Raw genomic sequence first — 24,796 nt, forward strand, 5'->3', positions numbered from 1 at the left:
AAATAGGGATTAAAGAGTTGAAACACCAACAATGCAAACTACAGTAGTTCAATTTACACATTTATTTTTTGGCAGATCCATTGCATTGACTTGCATTACATGTGTACCCAACAAAGTTTACAAATTTTCTTATATTGAAAAATACAACTTTAAAAATGTCTTCATTTGGGGCTAAAATCCAACAAATTCATTCATTTGAAATAAAACAGATTGAGGGATTTCATGTTCTAAACTTGAAAATGAATGAATGAATAGCCTATTATAAACAACAAGACGATGGGAACAAAATATGGATGAAAATACTAGAAATGCAGCATGACACACTCAATCTTGTGTTTAAAAAGGGCACGTTTACACAGACAGGCTTCTAAACATAGGTCTACTTTACCATGATTGACCATGGTGGCAATTTTCAAGTAAATTTCTCCATAAATCTGTCAAAGGGAACGCTGTGCTGTTTGTGTCTCAGTCACCAACTGCTAGGCTAGAACATGATATATATATATTTAAAAAAAAAAAAAAGCATTTCAAACTGTGCCATCACTGGTTTGGGAAGACGTGGAGGGATGAGGCAGACATGAAAGTTGGCCTATTTCATGGTCAGGCTGCGGGACCGCCGAGGCCCTGAATGGCAATGCGTCTACTTTAATGTGACAGACAAGTCCCTAGGCAAAAACCCGCAGAGCCGCGGCAGGCAAGCGGGCCCAGGTACTTGATGAGTGTGACACCTTCGCCGTCCCGCTGTAGAAATGTTGCTGCCGCACGCTCCGCTGCCTCGCTTTAGAATAACACCAAATAAATTCGCCTCTCATCCCCGCCTGACGACGCGTCCCCGAGAACCTGTCCTCCCCAGCACTGTTGGGATCACGGATCTCCTTGTAGCCGCTCACAGGGCTTTGCTCCGATCACTAAGCACTTGCCTTTGGGAGCCACCTGCCGAGGGGAACACTGTGGCCGCGCCGGTAGGCGGCTGCGACAGGATTCACGCGGCAGACACATCCTCTCATCCCGATCAGGCGCAGACGGGGCGAGTGTGTGTTTGTGGCGGGCTCGAGGGGGGAGGGGGGGGGGGGGGGGGGGGGCCGGCGCCCGCGGGCCTCGCGCTGCCTGCCCGCGTGCACATCACAAATCAAGTGGCGCGTCTCCTGCACGCACACAGGTACGCAGCGCGAGCGCCTGACCTCACCTTGTACTACTACTGCGGGCTACAAAGTGCGGCGTTTAGCGCAACCTTTATTCTATATTGGCCCATTAGGAGCCACAGGGCTCTCTGACGGAGGAAGCCGGTCCGTGCATGTGTGCGCGCCTTAGCGTGCTTGTGAACATGATACGAGGGGCCCAGGAGTTCATTAGGCTGCGGCTCAGGAGAGCGGCCGCGGGGAGGCTGCGCTTTGTTAGCAGCCTGATTCCATCAAGTGGTGTAAAAGCAGCGCAGCCAAGTGCGAGGGCCGACCCCTCGGCCCCCTGACTATTTTTACCAACACAGTGTTTCAGTCAAAGGTAGACGGTGGAGTCGAGCACTTAAACGATGCTAATATTCATGCGCTCGTCCATTTGGGAGGGGAGAAATAACAAGGAGATGCAAAAGAGCACAAGACTCCATCTGACTAGCTGCAGTTGCCGCAGTTACTTTCACTCATGTGGCCTTTATCTCGAGGGCAAAGATCTAAAACGCTCTCTCAGTTTTCATCTCCATACTCCCACAACCCTTATGAAAGCATCAGAGGAGCGGAATACCACAAAATATTAAATAGTCCTTAAAGAGAAACTCAAAAATGGAGCTCAAGGCATTTCACCGGACATTTGAGAAAAGATATGTGAGAAATATATGGCAAAACAGAAACGCGATAAAAGACTATTATTACATGAGGTTGTAGTGAAACAATCCTTTCTCCTCCTCCCCTATCTTGTGAGAATAAAAATATCCGGAGAATAGTTGTGATTCACAGGAGGTAGATATTGCACAGACACTACCCATATTTCATCATTTAGTACACTGCTAAAAAATGACTCTCAAGTAGTCCAAACAACGACAGGCAGAAGACGAGCAACGTATTCTGGGCTCTGTTTACCTCCATCAGGTCAGGCCTATACATGAAATAGAGAATTAAACCGCTTCTTCATCGCAGGGTCCTTCACGTTGACTTGGCCATATGGACACTAGAGTAGAAAACGACATAATTGAACGGTGTTAAATGGCTGCGAGTGGAGTAGAGCATCAGTCACACAGAGAAGACGAGAGGTTCAAACAGGAGAACAGGACGAAGTCCTATCACATCAGGACTCAACCATGCAGAGCAAGAGAGGATGGAGCAGGGGGGGGGGGGGGGGGGGATGGGATGAGATGGGGCACGCTAAGACAGAGGACAAGTATGTACAGGGCTGGATGGGACACGATGTGGACTAGACAGAACAAGTGTCACCAAGACACAGCAGAAGTGATGTGAGCAGAACAGGGACCCATTTCCCAAACTATCTTGAGGCTAATGTGACCACGAAACCCATCCTGTGTCTAATTTCAGACGCTCACAGGTTAAATCTGTAATATCTGCAAAAGTAAAAATACCGGAGGAAAAATAACATTTCGTCATCAAGGATTGAAATGTTGTCAGGCAGTAAGCATCTTATCTGCTTAACATCAGCTGATCTGTCAACAGCTTCCTTCTCTAAACAATTTCATAGTTTCATCGCCACGGCAGCAATGATATATACTCGTCTACCGGACTTTATTATTGAGCTGACCCTCTTATTTACCCTTATTTGTTAGTGTGTTGTTAAGTAAACAATATATTGTCGCCAAAATACACACATTTTATTTGTTCCGGTTCCGGACGATGTCGGTGAAAATGGCTTTAATGCAGGAAGGCTTCGTTGACAACGGAACGACAACATGCATGAATAAATGATATTGAACTTGTAGATTTGGAGCCATTTCTTAATTTGTGCTTATGGGCAACATATGCTTTCAGCAGCAGGAGAATCACTTTACTGTTTACTTTCTTACACTTACTGCCCAAGAGTCACATAGAATGTGTTATTGTGTTGACTGATCACATTGTCATACTGAGATAAATCTGTTTAGGAGATAAAAAAAATGAATGAATGAATTAAGATTATCCTATAAAAACAATTAGGAATATTTGTATAGAAACGCTCTTAAAAATCATGGTTACCATCTTCGGTAGATTATCATTGGCTAACAGAGTCCAGAACGGACCAGATCTGAAGGGGACGGGACGACACATGAACAGTGGAGGCAAGGCGAGAAACACACAGACTGGTGAAACAGAAATCAAAGAGCTCACATGTCTGCATGCGCTGCCACAACATTTCCCTCTCTGAAGGTGGGCATACTCCGTGAACACCTTGTACCCACTGGAAGGATCCACGTACATCTGCTGCTTCGCCTGTGCACAATGAAGGTATTATTATTTAATTAGTATGACACACAAACGCTGTGTCAAACATAACCATATACATGCATATAATATATATATATATATATATATACCCAAACACAGAGGCTCTTGCAGGCGCAATACTGGACGTGAACATATACATAGAGACAGATTGCTTAGGGCCAAGAAGACGAGGGAATGGACGACCTCTATGCATACAAACAGATGCAAGACAGTCTAACTCTTATGATGTCGCTAATTAATTAGTGCTGTTCCTTTGTGTGCAAATCTGCAATAAGTAATCCACCGGTTGCACCGTTTTGTGTCCACTGCATATATGCACGATGCTTAGAAATTAGATTTCTTTTATTCGGACCGACGCACAAAACGCCTTCAGTAGGTGAAAAACACTGAGCTAGTCTGTCATCCCTTAGGAAGTTCGAAAATGTCATCCCTCAGTCTGTTTCAAACTGAGAGCCCACTAGTTGGTGAGCTTTGACAGGCCACAAAGGGAAAAAGGCCCCAGGCCTTTCAGTGACACAGCCTGTCATTTCACATGGCCTCGCAGGGCCACATAGTGAAGCTGGCACCGCCCGGCCCCCCTCTGTATTGTGCTTTTCCCACCCAGGTCCTACCACTCTCCTCAGGTCGCGGCCAACTTGCCTCAACTTCATCCACACTTAGGAGCACAATATTTACAGGAGGAGCGCCTCGGGGCACGGCGATGACACCGATTCACGACTGTCATCACCACGGAGCTCGCTCGCCCCCCGTTTGATGGGCGAGCGAGGACGCTTTGGCGAATATGATGGATGTGACAAAAACAATAGCTGTCACCACTTTATGACAGTGTTGAGTATTAAGCAGGTAGGCAAAATTTAAACAAAACGGTTAATAAGACTGGAATCTTCCTGCAATATCTTCGGGCGACCACTTGACACGGCAGATGTCTAATCTACCCACAAAGTCTTTGTTCGCTCATTCAGACGGGAATAAATATTACAGTTAGAGAAGTAAGAATGGAAGGAGTGAAACCTCGTATCAAAGTAAAAAAATCTTCAACCATGATGCTCACTTTAAGTAAATAAAAAGACGGTAACATTTCTCTCTGCCCTGGGGACAGGTGGGCTGGTGACGCACCGCAGCTGGCATATTAGCATACCATCACCACACCACACTACGCCCATATCAACTTAAATACACGGTCGTCTCATGGTTACACCGTCATTTACTCACTTCAACATTGACATTTTGTTTGTTCTGTCAAGGAGCATGCCGTCAAATATGGTAAAGAACATATTCAATATGAGCTCCAAGAAATCATTACAAATGAGCTCACATATTTTGAATTTGTTTTTAAACAAGCAGGTTTAGCTTGTGTAGTTAAAAGACCTGTATTATACATTTCCATCATAGTAATAAGAGATAGAGAGAGAGTAATAAGACAAGATTATCATCCTATTTCAAAGAGTTATTACGTTATTTTACAGTTTCATATTTTACACACAAAAACACAATCATCTTGTAAATTATGATCACTTGATATATATCATATACCACACAGGAAGTAAATATCTGCCACATGTACTGAAAGTGGCCATTCTGCATGAGGAGTTTGACTTTAAAACTTAAATACAGTTGGCTGACAACGCTGTACTTTTACTCAAGTAATACTGTGAATGGCAGACCTGTACTTGGAGTATATAGTATTTATATGGTGGAGTGCCACTCCCACTACTGCATTACCCAACTCAGTACAAACTCAAAATATGGGAACGACTGGCGCCAATTAATCACGCGTAATTACGGTAATTGTCCAACATGACATCATTGGATTTTAAGTGATTCGCCGTACCTCACACGCCTCTTTGTGGGCTCGATGGATGACCAGCTCCTCCTCGGTGAACTTTGTCCCGGCTCGGACTTCTTCAGACCCCGTGCTGGGGTGAGGGGCTGCTTCCCTCCCGTCCGCATTGATCCGGATCCGCTTGGAGCTTTCTTCTGATAGGTTCGGTAGCGACATTGTTATAAGTCGTTTATCAAACTGCTCACATAGAAGAATCAATCTGCTGACATATGCCTTACACGGGCAATGTCTGCGAAACATTCTCCTGCACAACTAGTGTATGAAACAGCTTTAGAGCGTTAAACTACTTCCAACTACTCGCCGTGCAAATGTGCGCAAATCCGAGTGAACTGGAGCATTCCTCTTTATTCAATACGGTAGCTTATGCCATTTGTATCGCAGATTGTAGTTTACTTTCTGCCGTGTCCTCTCAGGAGTGCTACTTACTTCCGGGTTCGCCTCGTCACAGGTGACATGTGACCGTCTCGTATCCGCTGGTGCTGCACAGCGCCTCTGCTGTTTCCCTGCAGCCACCAGGCAGGGCTCCCTGGGGAGAGGAGGAGGATGAGGAGCCGACACTGAAACATGGCAGGGAAGGATACATAGCGGAGAGAACCACCCCCACGTATAATAATGAAGATATAATATAAGAGTCATTATCAACGCACTATTACATTTTATTAGGGGTAGTAGGGGCAAAACAAAAATCCATTCTTTAATGCATTCATGGATGCATAATTTTCTTCTGAAAAGAAATATTGCACTTTTATTGATCAAAAAAATAAAAAAAAGGTCAGTTCACCCAGAAAAAAACACATAAGAGGTAGGCTATTAGATCTTGTATTTCTGTAAAACTGAAGTTTACCCCTGAACTGTAGTTTACCCCTGTATCCACCTCTGACCAGGATGTACTGTACGTTCCTAGCTCTGCTCTCTTCGACTGCAGTGACACCGCAATGCAAACAAAGACTTCTTCCCATGATACTAAAGTGATGTAGGGACTTGGACAAAGCACCGCAAGGTTGATGAGTGGACATTAATGAGTCCTTTCAAGGTTATCCACCGCTGTAAGCCACCTCTGATGATGCGTCTACAGCTGATTTCTGGGTAATGAAACCTGACAAGTGTCTTTTGACTGACACTGTGGGCTCAATTTACCCTTAGACAAATTACACATGGCTGGTAAAATGTATCAGTGAAACATTCTGTACACAAACAGTGGAAAAAAAGGCCGACTGCAAAAAAATATTGCGGATGCCTCAAGAATGCAATAGACTGGAAACAGTCTAGATTTTGCATTGTAATTGTATTTATTTAAACAGGTACAGTGCACAATAAAACATTAACCTTATATACTGTAAAACAAGGAGAGATGCATTGCACCAGGTTTTAGCAAACCTGCTATTTTCCACCTGTAGTCCCTTCCATTTACTAACTGTTGCAGGAATTTAAGCAAGACTGCATTTTCAACAACCAACCTTAAAAAACACAGGTAGCTTTCTTTATATATTTTCTTGTGAGAGACATTTCAATCCAGCAAAATACATCTTATGCATCTCAACTATGCTACATATTTGAGGCCATTCTGAAATATATTTTCAGGGCCTGCAAATAACAATGAGAAACTGTATCGTCCATTTTCCTGTTCTCTGAAATGTGAAACCAAACTGGTTCCCGGTGCCCAAGAATCTTAAAAGCTTCATGCATGTGTCTCTTTGTGTGTATGTGTGTCACATTTTTGTTGTTTTTTTTATTTTAATGTTTAGGCAGCAGCCCTGCCATTATCATTTCATACGGATGCCTGAAACAGCATGCCCCAGTCTGCTGCCACTTAATTACCTTCCAGTCAGCCCGAAGAGATCTGGCTCTGATCCAGGCTGACTCTCTAGAGAGGAGCGAGAAGTACATCCAAGCCATTGGTTTCAATTTACCAGGGGACAAATATTGCTTAAACATGCAAACAATAAAAGGAAAGTCCACCCTAAAACCGAATTTAGATGGCACTGCATATCAACGATTTTGGCCTGTAAAGTCAACATCTATTAAAAGACAAACAACATGTCTTAAACAGGAAATCAAGAGCATGATTACACTAATTTATTATGTCACTAGGTGTCACTTTAGGGAGCTGGTCACCAACAATGAATGTATTACTGACCCCAGCGGCTCTTATCATCTCCGGTTGAGATAACACCTAAATGAATTGTGTGCATTCATGGAGGAAAGAGTTGTGTCATTTAAATTCATCAGAGGTGTACAAAATGACAGAAATAATTGTATTTTAGTGTGGATTTTTGCCTTTTAAGAGGAGTGACTCAGCAGATTTGTGAGTCATTTGTTTAATGTGGAGTCCTGAAGCAGATTTTTACAATCACAGATAGTATCGCTGATTTTGTGCATGGTGTGTGTTCATGACATGGATATTCTTTCATAATCTCAACATTTATGTAGAGTTATGTATTGCAACATCAGCATTTACTGAAGGTAGCATTTAGGCATGACACACTATAATTATGCAGGATGAAGTCAAGTAATCATGTCAGTCTTCGGTCCACCACAGATCTGAGCAGCTCAGCAGTCTTATGGGGGCAGCTGTAGCTCAGTTGGTTGAGTGGATCATCCTTTAACCACAAGGTTCGCGGCTCCATCGGCTCCTATGTCTCAGTGTCCTTGACTCTGAACCCTAAGTTGCTCCCCAGGTGCCTTACAGCAGCCCCGCTGCTCCTCTCCTAAATACTTAGGACGGGTTAATTGCAGGTCATTTAAATTCCCCTGTATGTACATGACCATTGTAATAAAGTCTGTTCTCTTGACCCCCAGATCCAAATACCTCTGTCACCTCCAAGTGCTCAAACTAGACAACACATGGCCGAGGCCCAGAGGACTCCTGAGCTGGAATAATACCACCAAGTTGTCTGTCTGTCACCTTGTGCTAATTTGACTCAACAGAAGCCTGCTGCCAACATTACACAGCACTATGCTAAATTAACATAATTCAGGTCTGAAATATGTATTTTAGCCACAGGGGTCCTCTACAAGGGGATGATGATGGAGGACCCACCTTAATATATAACTAGAACTTTATTGGTGCAAATTCCGAAAAAGATTTGCATTAATTGAGCTTTCCCAGAGCTTATATTCAATGTTTTATAATAACATATACAATAATTGAGGTCCAAAGTCAATATACATAAATATAATATGCATGACTGTTGTGGTGGGAATGTTTTTACTTTAGCTCTCAAGTGGACAAAATGGTCCTGGGACCATGCATGCACAAAACTACCGCTGCCACAATTAAACGAACAACGCAGTGTCTCGTCGGGAAACACATTTCTTATTTTTTTTATTTTTATCAGAAGCATGAACCACACGGCTCGGGTCTGCGGTGTGCAGCAGCATGCTCGTTGTTAACTCGTTTTAAGTGGAGGAGAGATGCTCGCAGGCAGAAGTGCTCATCTGACGCGCTGACGTCAGCAGCTCTTTGACAGCACTTCCTGGAGTGGTGTTTGTTGTGGGAAATAAGCGCTGTGGTGCTGAACTGTGGGGATTCGGGCTACATTTAACGGCAGGAGGACGGGCACACACACACACACACACACACACACACAAAAAAGCACACGACTCTACCTTGAAGCATGCGCTCGCGGAAGCCTGTGAGCGGTATCAGATAGGAGCGGGGAAGTTAACGGCCGAGACCCGGGAAGGACGAGCTGGACATATTGTCGGACAGCCAAGCGGAGCCTACAGCAACGCGGAGTTGTCGCGATGTTGTAGCTAAAACCATGGACAGCAGAATAAAGTAAGACTCCCCGAGGCTCTCCTACACCCCCCCCCCCTCGTCCGCCTCTCTCTGCGTCGCTTCTCACCGGAGACCTGTCGAGCTAACGGCTAGCGTGCTGTCCCGGCACGTAGCGCTAACTCGGAGCTGCGTATTAGGAAGGAATGTCTGCCGGTAATTTGAGCCATCTCCACCAGTAGTGGACTTAACCGCCGGGGCCAGCTGGCGAGAGCATTGGGGTCAGGCTGTCGCCCCGTCTCCTAGCGTTAGCTGACCACCAATTAGCAGCTCCGCTAGCCGGGCAGGCGGCACGTTACGTGTGCCGAGCGACCGGTGTTCGAGATTAACTGGTGGCTGAATTAACTGGTGATATTCTTTATACTAGGCAGATGTTTGGGAGGCGTGTCCTTCTGAGGACCCCTTGTTGACTATCCAGGAAATAAACATTTGATCGCTTCTTGTCTTTATCACGTTCATGTGTCGGTGTGTTTGGAAACATTACGGTCCGCTGTAACATTATAACCGTTCGCCAGCCCGTCGGTGAGCTGCCGCTGTCAGGACTCTCCTAGCAGGACTAGCGAATGAGACAGTAGGTGACTGTCCCGATGCCTGTTCAATACACTGCTAACGTTAATAAATCTGTTGAAATGTGTTCTTGTCGTCAGTCTCATATGTTTAATCACACATGGTTAGTAAACTGCTGTCCAGACGGCCCGATAGCTGGTTCTGCTTTAACCCACCCTGCAGGAGAAGCAGTTTCCAGCCCGCTCAGAGCGGTGAGGAGACTGTGGTCAACTGTGGTCTGCTCAGATTAACCTGTGATACAACATCTGCTACCTACCTGAGCGCTCTGCTCAGCTTTCTGCTCAGCTTTCTGCTCGGTCTAGACAGAACCGCTTGGTACCATCAGACATCTGGGCTGTGGAAATATGTTGTGTGGCGACAGAAAAGAAACAAAGACATGTTTGGCGGAGTTCAACGCGGCACATGTGAACACGACTTGGCTGTCAAGTAGCGTCAAGACCCGCAGATACCAGCGCACTGACCTGTGTGGACCTGCTCTGTCATATAAACACTTCCAAATAAAACATGATGCAGCTAAATGTGAGTTTACACACTGTAGTCATGCAGCACACTGCCAGAACTACAATCAGTCATTACTGTAGCAGAAGGAGACACAATGGATCAGTAACAATTCAGAATCACTTTTATTGTCCAAGTATATGTAGACATACACTAAAAATACAAGGCAGTAGCATGTCCTTAATGTACAGAAATGTGACAGACATATCTCATCTGCCAGTTGAGGTGTGTTCCTGTCCTGTTTGAATCCAAACCAGACTGAATTAGTCTGTATGTGGAGTCTGTTCTAATGTTCTTCCAGCGGTTCCAGTGCCCTCCAAAAGTGCAGAGACATGCAAGTTAAGTGAATTAAACTAGACATTTTCAATATCTGTTCAATTGTGACTGTTCACCCGGTGATGTTGAGGTGACCCATCCAAAGTGCATCCCAGTCTTCCAATCAAACTCTGGGCAGGAGTTAATCAGGAGTTACAGTTAATCAGTGTTATTAAATTAACCTGTGGGTGGTTGGGAGCAGGTTTCATTGGTACATGGTACAGACTATATAAACCCAACTGACATGCCCCAACTTTGTGGGTTTGTGAGGAGACGGAGATAGTGAGAGATAGAGAGAGATAAAACATATAAGTCAGACATAGTTAGGTGATTGGTTAGTAGCTGAGTGAGTGAGTAGTCGATAGTTGAGTGGTTGCTGTGAGTAGTAGAGTGTGGCTGTGTGTGTTTGAGAGGTTTATTTGTCTTTATTGTGGTTGTCCTGTTTGTATCTTGTTGTGTATCTGTTTGTGTGTGAAGGGGTGAGTAGGTAGGTTGGAGCAGGTGAGACAGGTGGAGGTAGGAGCTAGGGACAGATAGGGGTGATGGATCCCAAAATTGTGCAGGAGGTGCTCAATTTCAAGCTCCACAACCAGTATCCTGAGGGGTTAACGGCCAAACAAAAATATGTTATCAAAAGGAGAGCGGACACCTCCCGGATTAAAGGTAAGAATGCTTGCCATCTGAAGTTCAGAACACAGTGATCATCTGCCATGGTAAAACTAACAAATGTAGCATTATGTTATTTAAACACCAGATGGAGATCTGCACTACATCTGCAGGCGCAGAAAAAATAAAGCTGAGCACCTTGCTAAGGTTGTATTAAGTGCAGAGGAAGCAAATGATATATTTGAAGAATTCCACTGCAGCCATTTTGGAGGACACTGTGGCGTGGAAAAAACCCACAGTGCCATCATCAGCCGGTATTACTGGCCTGGCATGGAGGAGGACATTCGCAAGTGGGTAAGTTTGTATCTTTAAAATGAGGTGGAACACTCATTCAGCTTGTACAGTAGAGTGTGATGTGTTTGTTCATATACTGCTAGTATGTTTTATTAGTTTTCAATATAATGTATCATGAAATCATTTGTGTGAACACATTCATCATGCTGTTGGAACTCATGTTATGTTTAGATTGCTCAGTGTCCACAGTGCCAGGCCAAGAGAGCGAACGTGAAAGAGAAGAGGGAATACAACCCGATAGAGGTAAGGGAATCAATGGCACATTTTGTCAGCTTTCAATCACAACACTGAAATAGAAATACTATAATGTGTTTTTTTTTTTCCTCCCAGGTAACTGAGCCTCTGGAGCTCGTAGGGATGGATCTAGTGGGTAAACTCACAGTAACCAATGGTGGCAACCAGTACATATGTGTCATGGTTGATTATTTCACTAAATGGGCAGAGGCTTACCCACTAAAGAGCAAAACAGCAGATGAGGTGACCAGTTGTATTCTTGATTTCTTTTACAAATTTGGTGCACCTAAACGACTGCTAACAGACCAGGGCTCAGAATTCCGCAACAAGGTACCATGATGAAGCATTATGACTGCCCGATATGTAACTGCTGCTGTGCTCACCTATTTAATGTTAGTCCAACTGATCATTTCAAGGTCAACTACGGCCTGTGCAAGAAGCTGGGCATAAAAAGGAGCCTCTGTTGCCCCTACCATCCCCAGACCAACGGCCTAGTGGAGAAGCTTAATGGCACCATACAGAGGTATATTTGTGTTCAATAACTTAAGCTCTTCATGAAATATTGAGCTAAACTAATATGTGTTTTGTCATACTGTGCATGAGTATCTAAATTCTTTCCTGTCTCCTTTTTGAGGTCCCTGAACAAACTGGTGGGTGAGAAACCACAATCCTGGGACCAGTTTCTGCAGTCAACTATGTTTGGTCTGCGGACAAAGAAACAGTTGACGACAAAGTATAGCCCATATTTTTTGATGTTTGGGAGGGAGGCCAGGTATCCTTCAGAGGTACCAAAGGAGTATGAAGTAAGTTGCTCTAATGTTCTCATCCTTAAAAAAGGGGCTCATCTATGTCCTCTACATACTAACTGTGATTTGTGCCAGGTAACCGAAGAGAAAGTAGAAAGGCTGGTCACAAAAGAGGAGCTTCCAGAAGGACTAAAAATGCAGCAGGACACGTACAGAGAGGTCAGGACCAACATCGCAAAAAGCCAGGAAATGGTGAGAAGGAGAAAGCGCGAAAGGGGCCAAGATGACCAGTTCAAAATTGGAGATGTAGTTCTTAAAAAGAACATCAGACGGGAGCAACGGAAAGGGGGCAAGATGGAGAGTGACATGATGGGTCCATACCGGATCATGGAACTCGAGGGGAAAAATGTGGTCCTGGCCTCTGAAAAGGGGAAGGCCAAACTTATGTCGAATATAGACCTCCTGACACATTACTTCCAGCCAGAGGAGAGGATCCCTGCCAAATTAAAAAAGGTGTTGGATCCTTCTCCTCTGGCTGGTCCACAAGACCGTGAGATGCCAACCACATCCAGTGCCCTGCCAGCAAGACCACCTTCATCCAGCAAGGCACAGGATGACTGTAATCCTGCAGAAACTTGTCAGTAACCTGACAAAGTACATATAAAATATGAATTTCACAAATGACTGGTATTGCTATGTTTACAGTGATCAGAGACATATGGAGTGGGAGGAAGAGGAAGACGCTGTGGTCCAAGATCGGCCCATACAAATTGTTCTCTGAAGATCTGCTGGTCTTGGCCCCAGGAAAGCTGCTGGAGGGAGAGGTACATTTATATTGGCCTGATATTTGTCTTTCACATTGTCACGACTAATTATTATTCTCATAGATCATAAATGCGTATTTGATGATGGTGGGCCAGAGAGCTGGGGCACTCATCATCGATTCGTATCTCATGACCTCACTCTGGCAAGGAAGAAATACAGGCAGTTTAAGATCGGTGAGTCTCTTTGTCTGTCAGTTTCCCTCCACAGTACATGCATAATGTTTGTTTTTATGTACTTTTTTGGTAAGCTGGACCTCTTAAAGTATGCTGTGGCAGCTGGAGCGGTTTGTCACGGTGGACACTGGACACTCATTGTAAGTAATCTTAAAGTTAACAGATGTAGATGAAACTATGAGACCATCTGATGTATGAAGGCTTGGCTGTCATCTTGTTTGCCTCTCCATAGATCATGTATCTGAAGGAGATGAGGTCCTTGTACCTGGACCCATTTGGGGCCTCTGCAGAACACATAAATCACTGCAAAGATGTAACAAGGTGAATTAAATGCCAACTGGCTGGTCTTTAGGTAGCAACACGAAGCCTTTTCACCATTCAGCTGATCTTTAATTGGAAATGATCTCTTTGGGGCTCATGATACACTTGCCAAACTGTAATCGTTCTGTGTGCAGGGCACTGGTTCGCAAAAAACGACCCGCTGTAGGAAGGTGGACATGCTCGACCATAGAGCATCCAAGACAGACTGATGGGTCCTCATGTGGAGTCTTTGTGTGCAAGGTAACAATTTGATCATGCATGTTCTGACATAATTGGAACCCCTTCAGAATTGTACTCCCTGTTATCACTTTAGCTTGCAGAGCAGATACTTCTAAATGAAACTGTGCAGTATCGTGTGGACCAGGAGGGGGTGGCGACACTACGGCTTAACATGGCACAGGCTCTGGTGGAAAATTCAGGTATTCAGGATTGTACCAGCTACACTGAAATGTGTCCATACTGGCACTGCACTACATTAATGGCTTTTCCCCCCTTAACAGATGACCTATCCCAGCTGTGCCGAGCTTGTGGGGAGCTCAGCTCGGGAGCTGACATTGACGACTGGGTAAGAAGTTTAATTCATATCCTGCCCAGAGTTTGGCTGGAAGACTGGGATGCACTTTGGATGGGTCACCTCAACATCACCGGGTGAACAGTCACAATTGAACAGATATTGAAAATGTCTACTTTAATTCACCTAACTTGCATGTCTGCACTTTTTGGAGGCACTGGAACTGCTGGAAGAACATAAGAACAGACTCCACATACAGGCCCACAGCTAAGAATTAACCCTAGTATCAGGATAAATGTTTGTCGATATTTAAACATCTATCTCTTTCCCTTTCAGATTGAGTGTACCACATGCAGTCTGTGGTACCACACAAGTTGCGTTGGAAGTCCCCCAGCAGACCTTAACTATTTTTGTCCTGCGTGTGTACTTTGATTGAAAATTATAAGGAAGCTACAGACCCGTGTTGGCTACTTCTGGAGGTCCAACCTGCCTCCGGAGCTGCTGATCCCATTCCACACTGCAATAGTCCAGTCTGGAAGAACATTAGAACAGACTCCACATACAGACTAATTCAGTCTGGTTTGGATTCAAACAGGACAGGAACACACCTCAACTGGCAGATGAGATATGTCTGTCACATTTCTGTACATTAAGGACATGCTACTGCCTTGTATTTTTAGTGTATGTCTACATATACTTGGACAATAAAAGTGATTCTGAATTGTTACTGATCCATTGTGTCTCCTTCTGCTACAGTAATGACTGATTGTAGTTCTGGCAGTGTGCTGCATGACTACAGTGTGTAAACTCACATTTAGCTGCATCATGTTTTATTTGGAAGTGTTTATATGACAGAGCAGGTCCACACAGGTCAGTGCGCTGGTATCTGCGGGTCTTGACGCTACTTGACAGCCAAGTCGTGTTCACATGTGCCGCGTTGAACTCCGCCAAACATGTCTTTGTTTCTTTTCTGTCGCCACACAACATATTTCCACAGCCCAGATGTCTGATGGTACCAAGCGGTTCTGTCTAGACCGAGCAGAAAGCTGAGCAGAAAGCTGAGCAGAGCGCTCAGGTAGGTAGCAGATGTTGTATCACAGGTTAATCTGAGCAGACCACAGTTGACCACAGTCTCCTCACCGCTCTGAGCGGGCTGGAAACTGCTTCTCCTGCAGGGTGGGTTAAAGCAGAACCAGCTATCGGGCCGTCTGGACAGCAGTTTACTAACCATGTGTGATTAAACATATGAGACTGACGACAAGAACACATTTCAACAGATTTATTAACGTTAGCAGTGTATTGAACAGGCATCGGGACAGTCACCTACTGTCTCATTCGCTAGTCCTGCTAGGAGAGTCCTGACAGCGGCAGCTCACCGACGGGCTGGCGAACGGTTATAATGTTACAGCGGACCGTAATGTTTCCAAACACACCGACACATGAACGTGATAAAGACAAGAAGCGATCAAATGTTTATTTCCTGGATAGTCAACAAGGGGTCCTCAGAAGGACACGCCTCCCAAACATCTGCCTAGTATAAAGAATATCACCAGTTAATTCAGCCACCAGTTAATCTCGAACACCGGCTCCCGTGACCCGAGTTTAGTCCACAGAGAAACCGATAAAGCAGCTCAGCTAACACGCTCGCGTATTGACAGTGTGACTCACGTCAAGTGGGGCACGGTCCGCTGCACGAATATTAATATCACACTACTGTAGGGGAATTTCAACAGAGTTTCTGTGCGTGCCAATGCTGAATACACACTTGTTGCCCTGGACTGTGTGTGTGTGTGTGTGTGTGATAACAGCTGCCACTTATCTCCCCCGAGTAAACAGTGTGTTTTTGTTCTTTCCAGGGAGAATCCAGAACGAACATTTGATCTGGTTGTACAGGTGTCGTGTCCGACATCTGAAAATGAGGGTAGGTGATGTTAATGTTGTCATGTCAGTCTGTCTGTCACCTGCTTGGTGTAGACGAGTAAAAGGAAAAAAAGTTAATGGAGGTAGAGGGAAATTATCTGTCCATTCATTTCCACAGAAAAATAGCTGAAATCTACTTTTTTTTTTTCAATGTCAATTTTAATACTTTGGGGTTTTGAACTGTTGTTCAGAAAAAACAAGCTATTTGAAGACATTAGGCTCGTTGAAAGTGTGATATGCTGCATCACGGTTTCTGACATTTATAGACCAAAATATGAATTTATCACTACAGAGGACAATATATCACGAATTCTTAATTGCAGTACGGCAACAATAAGATGAAAAAAACAAAACTTTCTCATTTATACAGCTGCATTCATATCCATGGTGTACATGGGTCAACCCTCTCATATTTTATTTTTTGCAGATTGTTGATCATATTAATTGATCAAAGGGGAATTCTATGGCTTCACCCTGAGGATGGCATGCACTTTAGAGGCCGTCTAATGGTTTTTGTTGTGCAGCCTACTAAATGATTTGATGTTTGGCATAAAATGGATCGTCAACAACTTAAATAATAAATTAATAAATAAATTCTAGGAGCACAAAATATGAACTTCCTTACTTTTATATCTTTGCATGGAATATTTTATAATGGAATATCTTTGGGTTTTTTGGATAAAGCATGACAAGTGAAGATGTCACGGTACATGTTTATAGAACTTTTTCTCAAATGTCTTACCAAACAATTTATAAATAATCCATTTTAAAAAAAGCAACAAGAGGATTCATCAATGGTAATAGTTGTTAGTTGTGGTCCTAACATTCATCTTGATAAAGATGTTCATATGTGTTTGCCAGTTGTGTATTTGTCAGCCGTACGTCTGCAAACATGAACTCCAGTAATTGTAAGGCTATATGTCATATACCTTTGGCAGAAACGTTTGCGGAGTTTTTCAAGTCAGATGGCAAGTGTCACAGAACTACACTGCATGACTGAGTTCAGTCTTGCACAACGAGAGCAATCATTATGTCTGTAGTGTTATTATGTGTGCTCCAGACTTTACTCTGTTAATATCCTAAGGACTAGAGAAGGTCTGGAATCATCTGTTAAATTGTCAGAGATGTTAGCTGCTTTTATTAGTGTTGTGCATTCTTCATGTATTTGACAGCTTTTCCAGTCTGCACTCTTCTGTTATTAAGCCTGACCATAAATTAACCACTGCAGGCATTTCTCTTGTAACCGTGACCCCACAAAGATTGTTTTCGAAAGATCTGTTTTCTGCTGTTTGCATTGGTCAAACATTCCAGTAGTAGACAAAAAGTGTGCAGAATAGTCCGGGAAATGACTGTGGCCAATGAAGAACAACACTATATTCTACCTTTATGAATATGGGAAATAAAGTTACCTATATTTCACATCAATATCCAGTGTCGCCCATAAGTCAAATATCATGTAAAAACATTTTCACTGCACATTACACCAGCTGTCTTATTTTGCCCACTCGTTTTTGACGTTAAAGAGGTGTTATGTGGATGGTTCACTTGTGCAGCTGCTGAGCTGACCAGAGTAGACTGAAAGTTGTCCTTGGATGTAGATCTGATATTGGATTTTAAACCAAACTCATAAACCACTGGCCTGCACTGTAATAACTGACTTCCCCCATGTATGATCCAGGGTTAGACTCATATCCGGGCCCCTGCTCCCTGGAGCACAGCTACAGAGCAACATTTGCACACCCCTCAGGTCAAATAGAACATGCACATTCTGCTCAGTCATTCGACTGAAGTGCTCTCTCTGCTCTGTGCTGAATCCTGATTGGGTATGAGTATGTCCCTGTTTAGGACAGTGTTATGATGTATATGTCTGCCAGCAGAGGCTCAGGGTTGTGGTGGACTTTTTTTTTCTAAAGGAGTAGTTTCAGATAACCATTTGGGGAATGAATCACTTTTCTCCGAAGCTGATCAATTTCCCTTTCTTTAGCTTGGCTTTAGCTGCCATCTGTATGAAATGAATGCTAAAACTGTGCTATGATTGTTCTGTGCCTGAATGGAAGGATTGTGTGAGCCAATGTTATATATCCACGCAACCGGTAAAGCCCTCAAATTTGACCTGTCTTTCAGTAACGTATGCATTTGTCTTCATTCTGTGCTGCTTCCTTTAATCACGAGCTGAAAGGGTTAATGCTATGAGTCATAACAGAACGGCTTTGGCCAGCTATGAAACCTCCACAGTCACTCACCACAAACTAGAGCTGTTTCTCCTATAGCCAAACATTAGTTCCCTTGCCCAAAAGGACCACTTCACATTCACACTTTATCTTCCCACTAACTCACAGAGGCAAACAAACAATAGTCCAACCATGATAGACTATAATTAAATTGTCATAGCAACATGGTGCAGAACGTGTGAGCGTTTTGGAGAAGCGGTGGAAGTTTTCAGCTTGATCATATTTCTCATATCTCCTCCTCAAAGTTTTAGTGAATACAAGTTTAATTTCAGGATGATTTTGGCTGCATTTCAGTTGTTGAGCAGCACCTAATCTAGCCATGCAGTTTGTAATACCCGGCTTTAAAGTGACTGAAAGGGTGGAAAGCTTGGTGTGTGTGTGTGCACGGTTTTGCTGAATCCGCACCACTGTTTTGCCACTCTCACCACATCCTGGTCCTGCAGGTCTGAAACTAGATCCATGTGCGACAATAGGGCACGGAGCCATTGTAGTGCAGGGTTGTGCCCTTTGTTAACAGTAATCATGAACACACCATTGAGAAACCTGTACTGTCTGTAGTCGGACTAATATAGCTTTGACCTTCATAGACGGTCAGTACACCTATCCCTAAACTTCCTGTGTTCTGTGGGTTTCACACCTTCTGTAGTCAATGATCTGTGTGTGCAGACAACACCCACATGTTTTCAGACAGGCCTGCATCAAGCTGCCTTTTTATTAAGTTAATTCACAGCGACCTTTATAAACCGATCGTCTCAGAATAGCTTGCTAACTCATTATAAGTTCAACATTTGGCGTAGAAACTGTGCAAAGCTTAAGTCCTCAACTTGATATGACTCTATGTGACGGGATCTCTTTATCATATTATCGTTATTAATACTTATGTTAGTAATTCATCAAAAAGTAATTCATCATTGTGAAGTTTTTAACTTGTATCCATTAGCAAATTGAGAGCTTAACTGGCAAACCAGTTCCATCTGTGGGGGTGGTTTCAATGGCTGGAGCTATGATAAGCAAGTGTCTGAGCCAGTGATGCAGGCATGGGGCTCACCTTGGTGACTTGTAGGTGTTTGACTTGACCCAAACTGAAGTAAGCACCTGTAGCTTTCCATCTAATCAGCCTGTCGCCTCCTTCACCAAGTCTCCTTAGAAATATGTGTTGGAAGTAGAGATTCATTAAGCAGCTCACAACCCATCCCTGACCATGAGGTAATCCACTGGCACTTAATGCTCCATCGGTTGCAAAAAATGAGCTGAATAAAGTTGTCACTCATCTGGCGATAGCTATGTGCTTTCTTGTGACAAAACTGTGTGGATGAAGCATACATTTCCCTTTAATCGCCTCACTGCTACTTTTATCTGTTCCTGCAAAACCTTACCGCCCCCTGGCTGTAACCTGGTGTTGATTGTACAGAAGTCAGCCCGCTGCAATGATCGCAATGGCAACGGTACACATAAAAATGGCCGCTGCTCTGACAATGCTGCTATGTTGATTTGAATGGGAAACTCTGCCATACTCTTATTTCTCTGGTTAGACCTCAAGGATACACACAGTGTGTTTTGGTGAATGATACTGAATGCAAGCACATCTTGTTTACAAGATAACAAAGACACATTTGAAGGGAGTTGTTTAAAATCTGCATCCCTTGTAACTAAGCATTGTTAATGATAGTCCAAAGGTGCAGTTGCCAATTCAGCACATTTTTGTCAATTAGTTTTCCCAGTAATAAAAACCTGGCACTGGTCCAATCTAAAATCAATTCCACTGGATTAAACTGTTTATCTTGTTTAGTTTGTTGTGAAGTGCAAAGTCTCATAAGATTCCTTAAGATATGTGATGTTCAGCCAACAAGGCTAGTCTGAATGACATGGACTGACCTTTTAGCCCCAACTGATTCACAGACATCCATACCCTGTTTGTGTCTTATTGTGGTGAAAGAGAATACGATTTGTATATAGTATAAGTATCTAAAAACATGTTATTTTGAATAATGAACTTTACTAGCATTATAAGTGTGTTCCTGTCGGGTAAAATCCCAAATTATTACTCCCATGAGTATTTTTTCCCCCCCAAACACGTGGTAAAAAACAACATCATTGGTACAGGTAAGGACAGAAAAGCCCATCACCCGATTTGATTATGATACAGTAATACAGAGATTTGATGAGAGCATTAACATTCCTCAACAGAAGTGTTGCGGGGGGAAAAAACAAGTAAATAAAGCTCCCAGCTACAATGGTGGCAGTGTTCATATCTGGACTTGGCCCCACACTTCTAACCATGGATGTGTTGATAGATGACAGACACTGGCCCTTTTTCCTCACGCAGGTCCGTGGAGACCTGGCCTCCCTGTTCAGTCTGAGCTCAGTTCCGCTTAGCTCCGTTGGCTCAGTGCTCTGTGGATGCTCAGGCTGTGAGCGAGTGTTGCCTGAGAGCGTGACTGGCATGCTAGCTACTAGCAGCCCTGGCTACATAAAGCCATATTGATGTGCTTCCAAGATGCTGCCAAAGCTAGCAGATGACGCTAATGCTGCCAAGGCAGTAGGTGGGGACAGATGCTACCTGTCCTCGCCCGCTCCCTCCAGCCAGATTGTTCCCAGTAACAAAGCAATAAACTTAAAAGATCAGCATATCAATTTTACTGCAACATTCATGCTGCAATTAGGGAAACAATTTACTGCTTTACAAACAACTTGATGAGTTGTTTTTTGGGGGGGGGGGGTTAGCACTGATGCCTCGCAGGACTACAGTCTTTTGGTTTAAAACCTGGCCCTGGGTCTTCTGTGTGTTGTGCTTTGCATGCTCTTTCTGTGTACACTTTAGTTTTCTTTTTTTTGCTGTGTTCCTTCCTCAGTTCAGACATGCAGCTCAGATAAATTGGGAGCTCAAATGGTCTAAATGTTTGTTCTTTTACAGACAATGTACAATATGCAACATATGACACCCTCTAGTCATGAAGGATTGTTGAAAACATTGTCGTCATCTTGTTCCCGTTTGTGTCTGTCAGTTGTGTAACATTGAGAGTTTTTTTGTCCAAGATAAGGGACAGGATCTCTGTTTCAGCATTTCAGGATAGCTTGTCACTAGTGTTAAAATATCCTGCAGGAGGTGTAAATGGTAAATATAAGTGCACCTGCATAGCTTTTGGGGACCAGAAAGCTATACTATAGTAATATAGTAGACCCATTTCCTCCTTTTGATTCACATGGCCTTATAGCTGCACTTTGTCCAATTATGGAAAGTTACTTTTGTTCTGTATCCTAAGAACATTTTTCGCTGAGACCAGGGGGTCTTACAGTGTCACCTACTGTTCTCTAGTTAGTTATCAATCTGCTTCCTTCTCTGCTGTAGCCCCCTCAAGCAGCACTGTGATGTTCCTTTTTTTCTCCCTTTGGCTTTCACCCCTTCCCATTTCCACCCTCCATATTCGGAGAGCAAAACTCCTGCACAGTAGAACTTTTAGAAAAGGTTGAACGTTGACATTCTGCGAAAATGTCAGAATTGCTCCTTGACCCGAGATTTGGCGGCTCTGCCGTCTGATTGGATTCCGGCTGCGCAACGAGTTCACGGTGGGCTCACACTAAGATGGGAGGCCATTGGAGTACGAACAGATGCCATGGCAGCAAGGAGGGTGTTGATTGGTCATTAGAGAGGCCACACTCCTCCACTCACACTCCGGAGAGAACCTCGGGGTCTCACACTTTGTTTATCTCGCAACCCTTCTGCCTTTCTCTTTTGTCTCACCCGTGTGACTTTGCTAAATTGGCTCTTTACACAGAATCCGATATCGTCCAAGTCTTTGTTGTCTTTTATTGGTTTGCTCTCAAGCGAATTGAGGAAGCCTCTTCACTTCCCTGCTATGGTATGGTAATGACTGCAGTGTGAGTGGACTTTGAGAAATCCCCTCCCACTCTGTGTCCCCTCTGAGTGTCTATATAGGATCACGTCTGACCCACAGTCCAACTTTTGGCAGCCAAACCTCTTGTTTTTAGTCCGCATTCAGGCTTGTGGTTGGTGGCTATTTGGGACCGTTTGTTTGTTTGCTGAATTTTCTTTTGTGAATACACTTAATGACATGACATACTGGGTCATTAGACATTTAATGTGGTGCAGTAAGCAGCACATCACTGTGAGACTGCACTATACCACACTAGAGACGAGAACCACAAAAAGGTGTTTCACTTGCATGAGAATGGCTACTCGTGTTACTGCTTCCCTCAGTGCTCTATCGCCGTAACTTCTTTTTATTTGAGCCTGGTCTCATTTGTAGCTCCCTCCTGGCAGTCACTCATCCATTCAGTAGCTGTGTGGTGGCCTGCTGTTACCGGGTTTAGTTCCAGCTCGTTTCTCATTTAATAGAGATGGAAACAAGTGTTGTCCTCACATTTCACCCCGGCCTGCTCTGCTTCAGATTGTATGGTGAAGCTCAGACTGTAACTTGGCATTGTTTGACTTTTACTTTTGGCCAGGGCAAGGCACATGGCATGTGAGTTGTTTCCCAGGTAAAATAACCAATGAAATTCTAAGCCAGAAGACAGATTACATTGCAGTCTCTTGTGTTTTTGTTGTATATGTCTTAGGCAACATAAACCTTAAAAAAAATCATCATGCAAATTAATGTGCACAACATTCGCTATAGAGTGGTGAAGTCCCGCCCCTCCATTTCCGGGACATGGGTCCTCAAAAGCAAAAAAATATCAATGCGATTCAATGGGTAGATACAAATTATTTTCTGGTCCCGTTTGAATTGTGCCATGGATTTCACATATGTTCTTTGTGATATTTAAAGAAAATTTTTCACGCAAAGAAGACGACAATTAAGCGCGAAGAGTTTTGATAAAGTTAGGTTTTGTGTGAGCCGCTTTGTGAACTACAGCTCCTCGCTGTTCTCGTCGCGAATGATATACGTCACCACCCGCCGAGTCCGAAGTCCGCCGAGATGGCTGTTTCTCTGCTCCACTTCACCGCTTTTTTCCAAGGGCAGAATAAAAGTATCGAAAGGGGGGAGAACCACTATAAGTCGGGTCATGTGGAGAGCCTCAACTTCGCCGATGGGGAAAGGGCGATGACGTGACGTCACATACGCGACACAACATGTAGTCTTTATCATTGTGTTTTCTCAATGAATTTTAACTGAAGAATTGCACAATAAACGGTCAAACTCTTGACATGGAAAATTATAATTTAAGCCTATAAACAACATTTGTGTAATCCAAGGCATAACGACCGGGGGATCAGATAATAATTATTTTCCGTCCATTGAACACCATTCATTTTTTTCGCTCCGAAAGGACCCATGGCGCCGTTACTTCCTGCTTCCGCTTCGGCACTCTATACATTGACAGCACAGTTTGAAGGAAAGGGGTCTCTGTGTTGACACAAAACTCACTGTCATCACTAACTGTCCAGGATCAGCATACATAGACTTGGCATTTCCTGTCTACCTGCCTCACATGGCAACTTTTTATATGTGGTCACATGATTGTTTGCACAGTCACAAACAAGGCGCAATCTTAAATCTCTCCATTCTGATTATCAATCAGGAACAAGTCACTGGGACTTTTCAGGTGGTGCCTAGATCTGGCTACATTCATGTTTTGGCACACACACACACACACACACACACACACACACACACACACACACACACACACACACACACACACACACACACACACCACCACCAGCAGGACAGCTGTGAGTGAAGTCCTCTGTTGTTTCTTCGGAGCACAGAGTGTTATTGGCCAAAGCATGAAGAACTGGGGCAAAATGAGACGGGGTGGGGCAGGGGCGGCGGAAGGGAGATGGGGGAGAGAGAGGATGAAGGGGGCGGCGGATATGCTGATGGCAGTAGTCTATAATCTGACGCAGTACTGAAACTCCAGGGGGAGGGGCAAAGTGTGTGTGATAGCAGGTACATGTTTAAGTGAATAGTGTGCGTTGTGCATGCATGGCTGTGGATGCATGGCTGTGGATGCATGGCTGTGCATGTATTGCTGTGCATGTATTGCTGTGTGTGCATGTGCAGCTGACTGGATGTGTGTAACTGTGCATGAGACAGAAGCTGTGAGAGCTGCAGGAGGCTCATCTGAATTCACTAATACTGCCAGACTGGGAGAACATGGAAAGACTTCGAGGCACTGACGCTCACAGGCTATTTTTAGACTTCCCCATTCCAAGGTGAAAAAGTGGGGAAAAGAAGGGACCCGATCAATGATTTAAAATGAGGGGATTTTGATGCAAGCAGAGGCGTTTCATCACTTCACCCCTACTTGCAGCCTCCCACCATTGTTCTTGGTGGCTTGTTTTTTTTTTTTTTTTTTCTTGTGTGCATCTCTGTGCATTTGCCATTCGTCTTTGTGCGATGGCAGATTAAGTTATTCCCTTGTGACCACTCTTAAGTTCAGAGAGCTGTGGGAATTTTTATGCATTTAAAAATAAATAAAAAAAATCC

The 24,796-nt window shown here is 43.9% G+C and overlaps 2 protein-coding genes across 2 annotated transcripts in view; one reads left to right on the plus strand and one right to left on the minus strand.

Moving 5' to 3' along the window:
• Nucleotides 1-102: 102 nt before the first annotated feature.
• Nucleotides 103-5,685, minus strand: cUnh1orf53 (chromosome Un C1orf53 homolog). Its single transcript, XM_084010772.1, has 3 exons — nucleotides 5,254-5,685; nucleotides 3,306-3,407; nucleotides 103-2,160 (listed from the first exon to the last, which is right to left on the minus strand). Exons 1-3 carry the CDS (start codon nucleotides 5,503-5,505, stop codon nucleotides 2,089-2,091), a joined length of 426 nt encoding a protein of 141 aa, XP_083866898.1. The 5' UTR covers nucleotides 5,506-5,685; the 3' UTR covers nucleotides 103-2,088.
• Nucleotides 5,686-8,767: 3,082 nt separating this feature from the next.
• dennd1b (DENN/MADD domain containing 1B) overlaps nucleotides 8,768-24,796 on the plus strand; it is a 110,244-nt gene continuing 94,215 nt past the window's right edge. The window contains exons 1-2 of the mRNA XM_084010665.1: nucleotides 8,768-9,046; nucleotides 16,050-16,114. Coding sequence (XP_083866791.1) covers nucleotides 9,030-9,046; nucleotides 16,050-16,114 — 82 coding nt within the window. The 5' untranslated portion in view covers nucleotides 8,768-9,029. The remainder of the gene's footprint in view (nucleotides 9,047-16,049; nucleotides 16,115-24,796) is intronic.

This window comes from Eutrigla gurnardus (assembly GCF_963514095.1).
Source record: "Eutrigla gurnardus genome assembly, chromosome: 6".
NCBI lineage: Eukaryota > Metazoa > Chordata > Actinopteri > Perciformes > Triglidae > Eutrigla > Eutrigla gurnardus.

Coding starts and splice junctions, on each gene's coding strand:
- cUnh1orf53 (XM_084010772.1), bottom strand. CDS start 5,505: ATGTTTCGCAGACATTGCCCGTGTAAGGCATATGTCAGCAGATTGATT. Junction 3,408..5,253: donor CCCACAAAGAGGCGTGTGAG/GTACGGCGAATC, acceptor CATTGTGCACAG/GCGAAGCAGCAGATGTACGT. Junction 2,161..3,305: donor GTGGCAGCGCATGCAGACAT/GTGAGCTCTTTG, acceptor TTTCTACTCTAG/TGTCCATATGGCCAAGTCAA.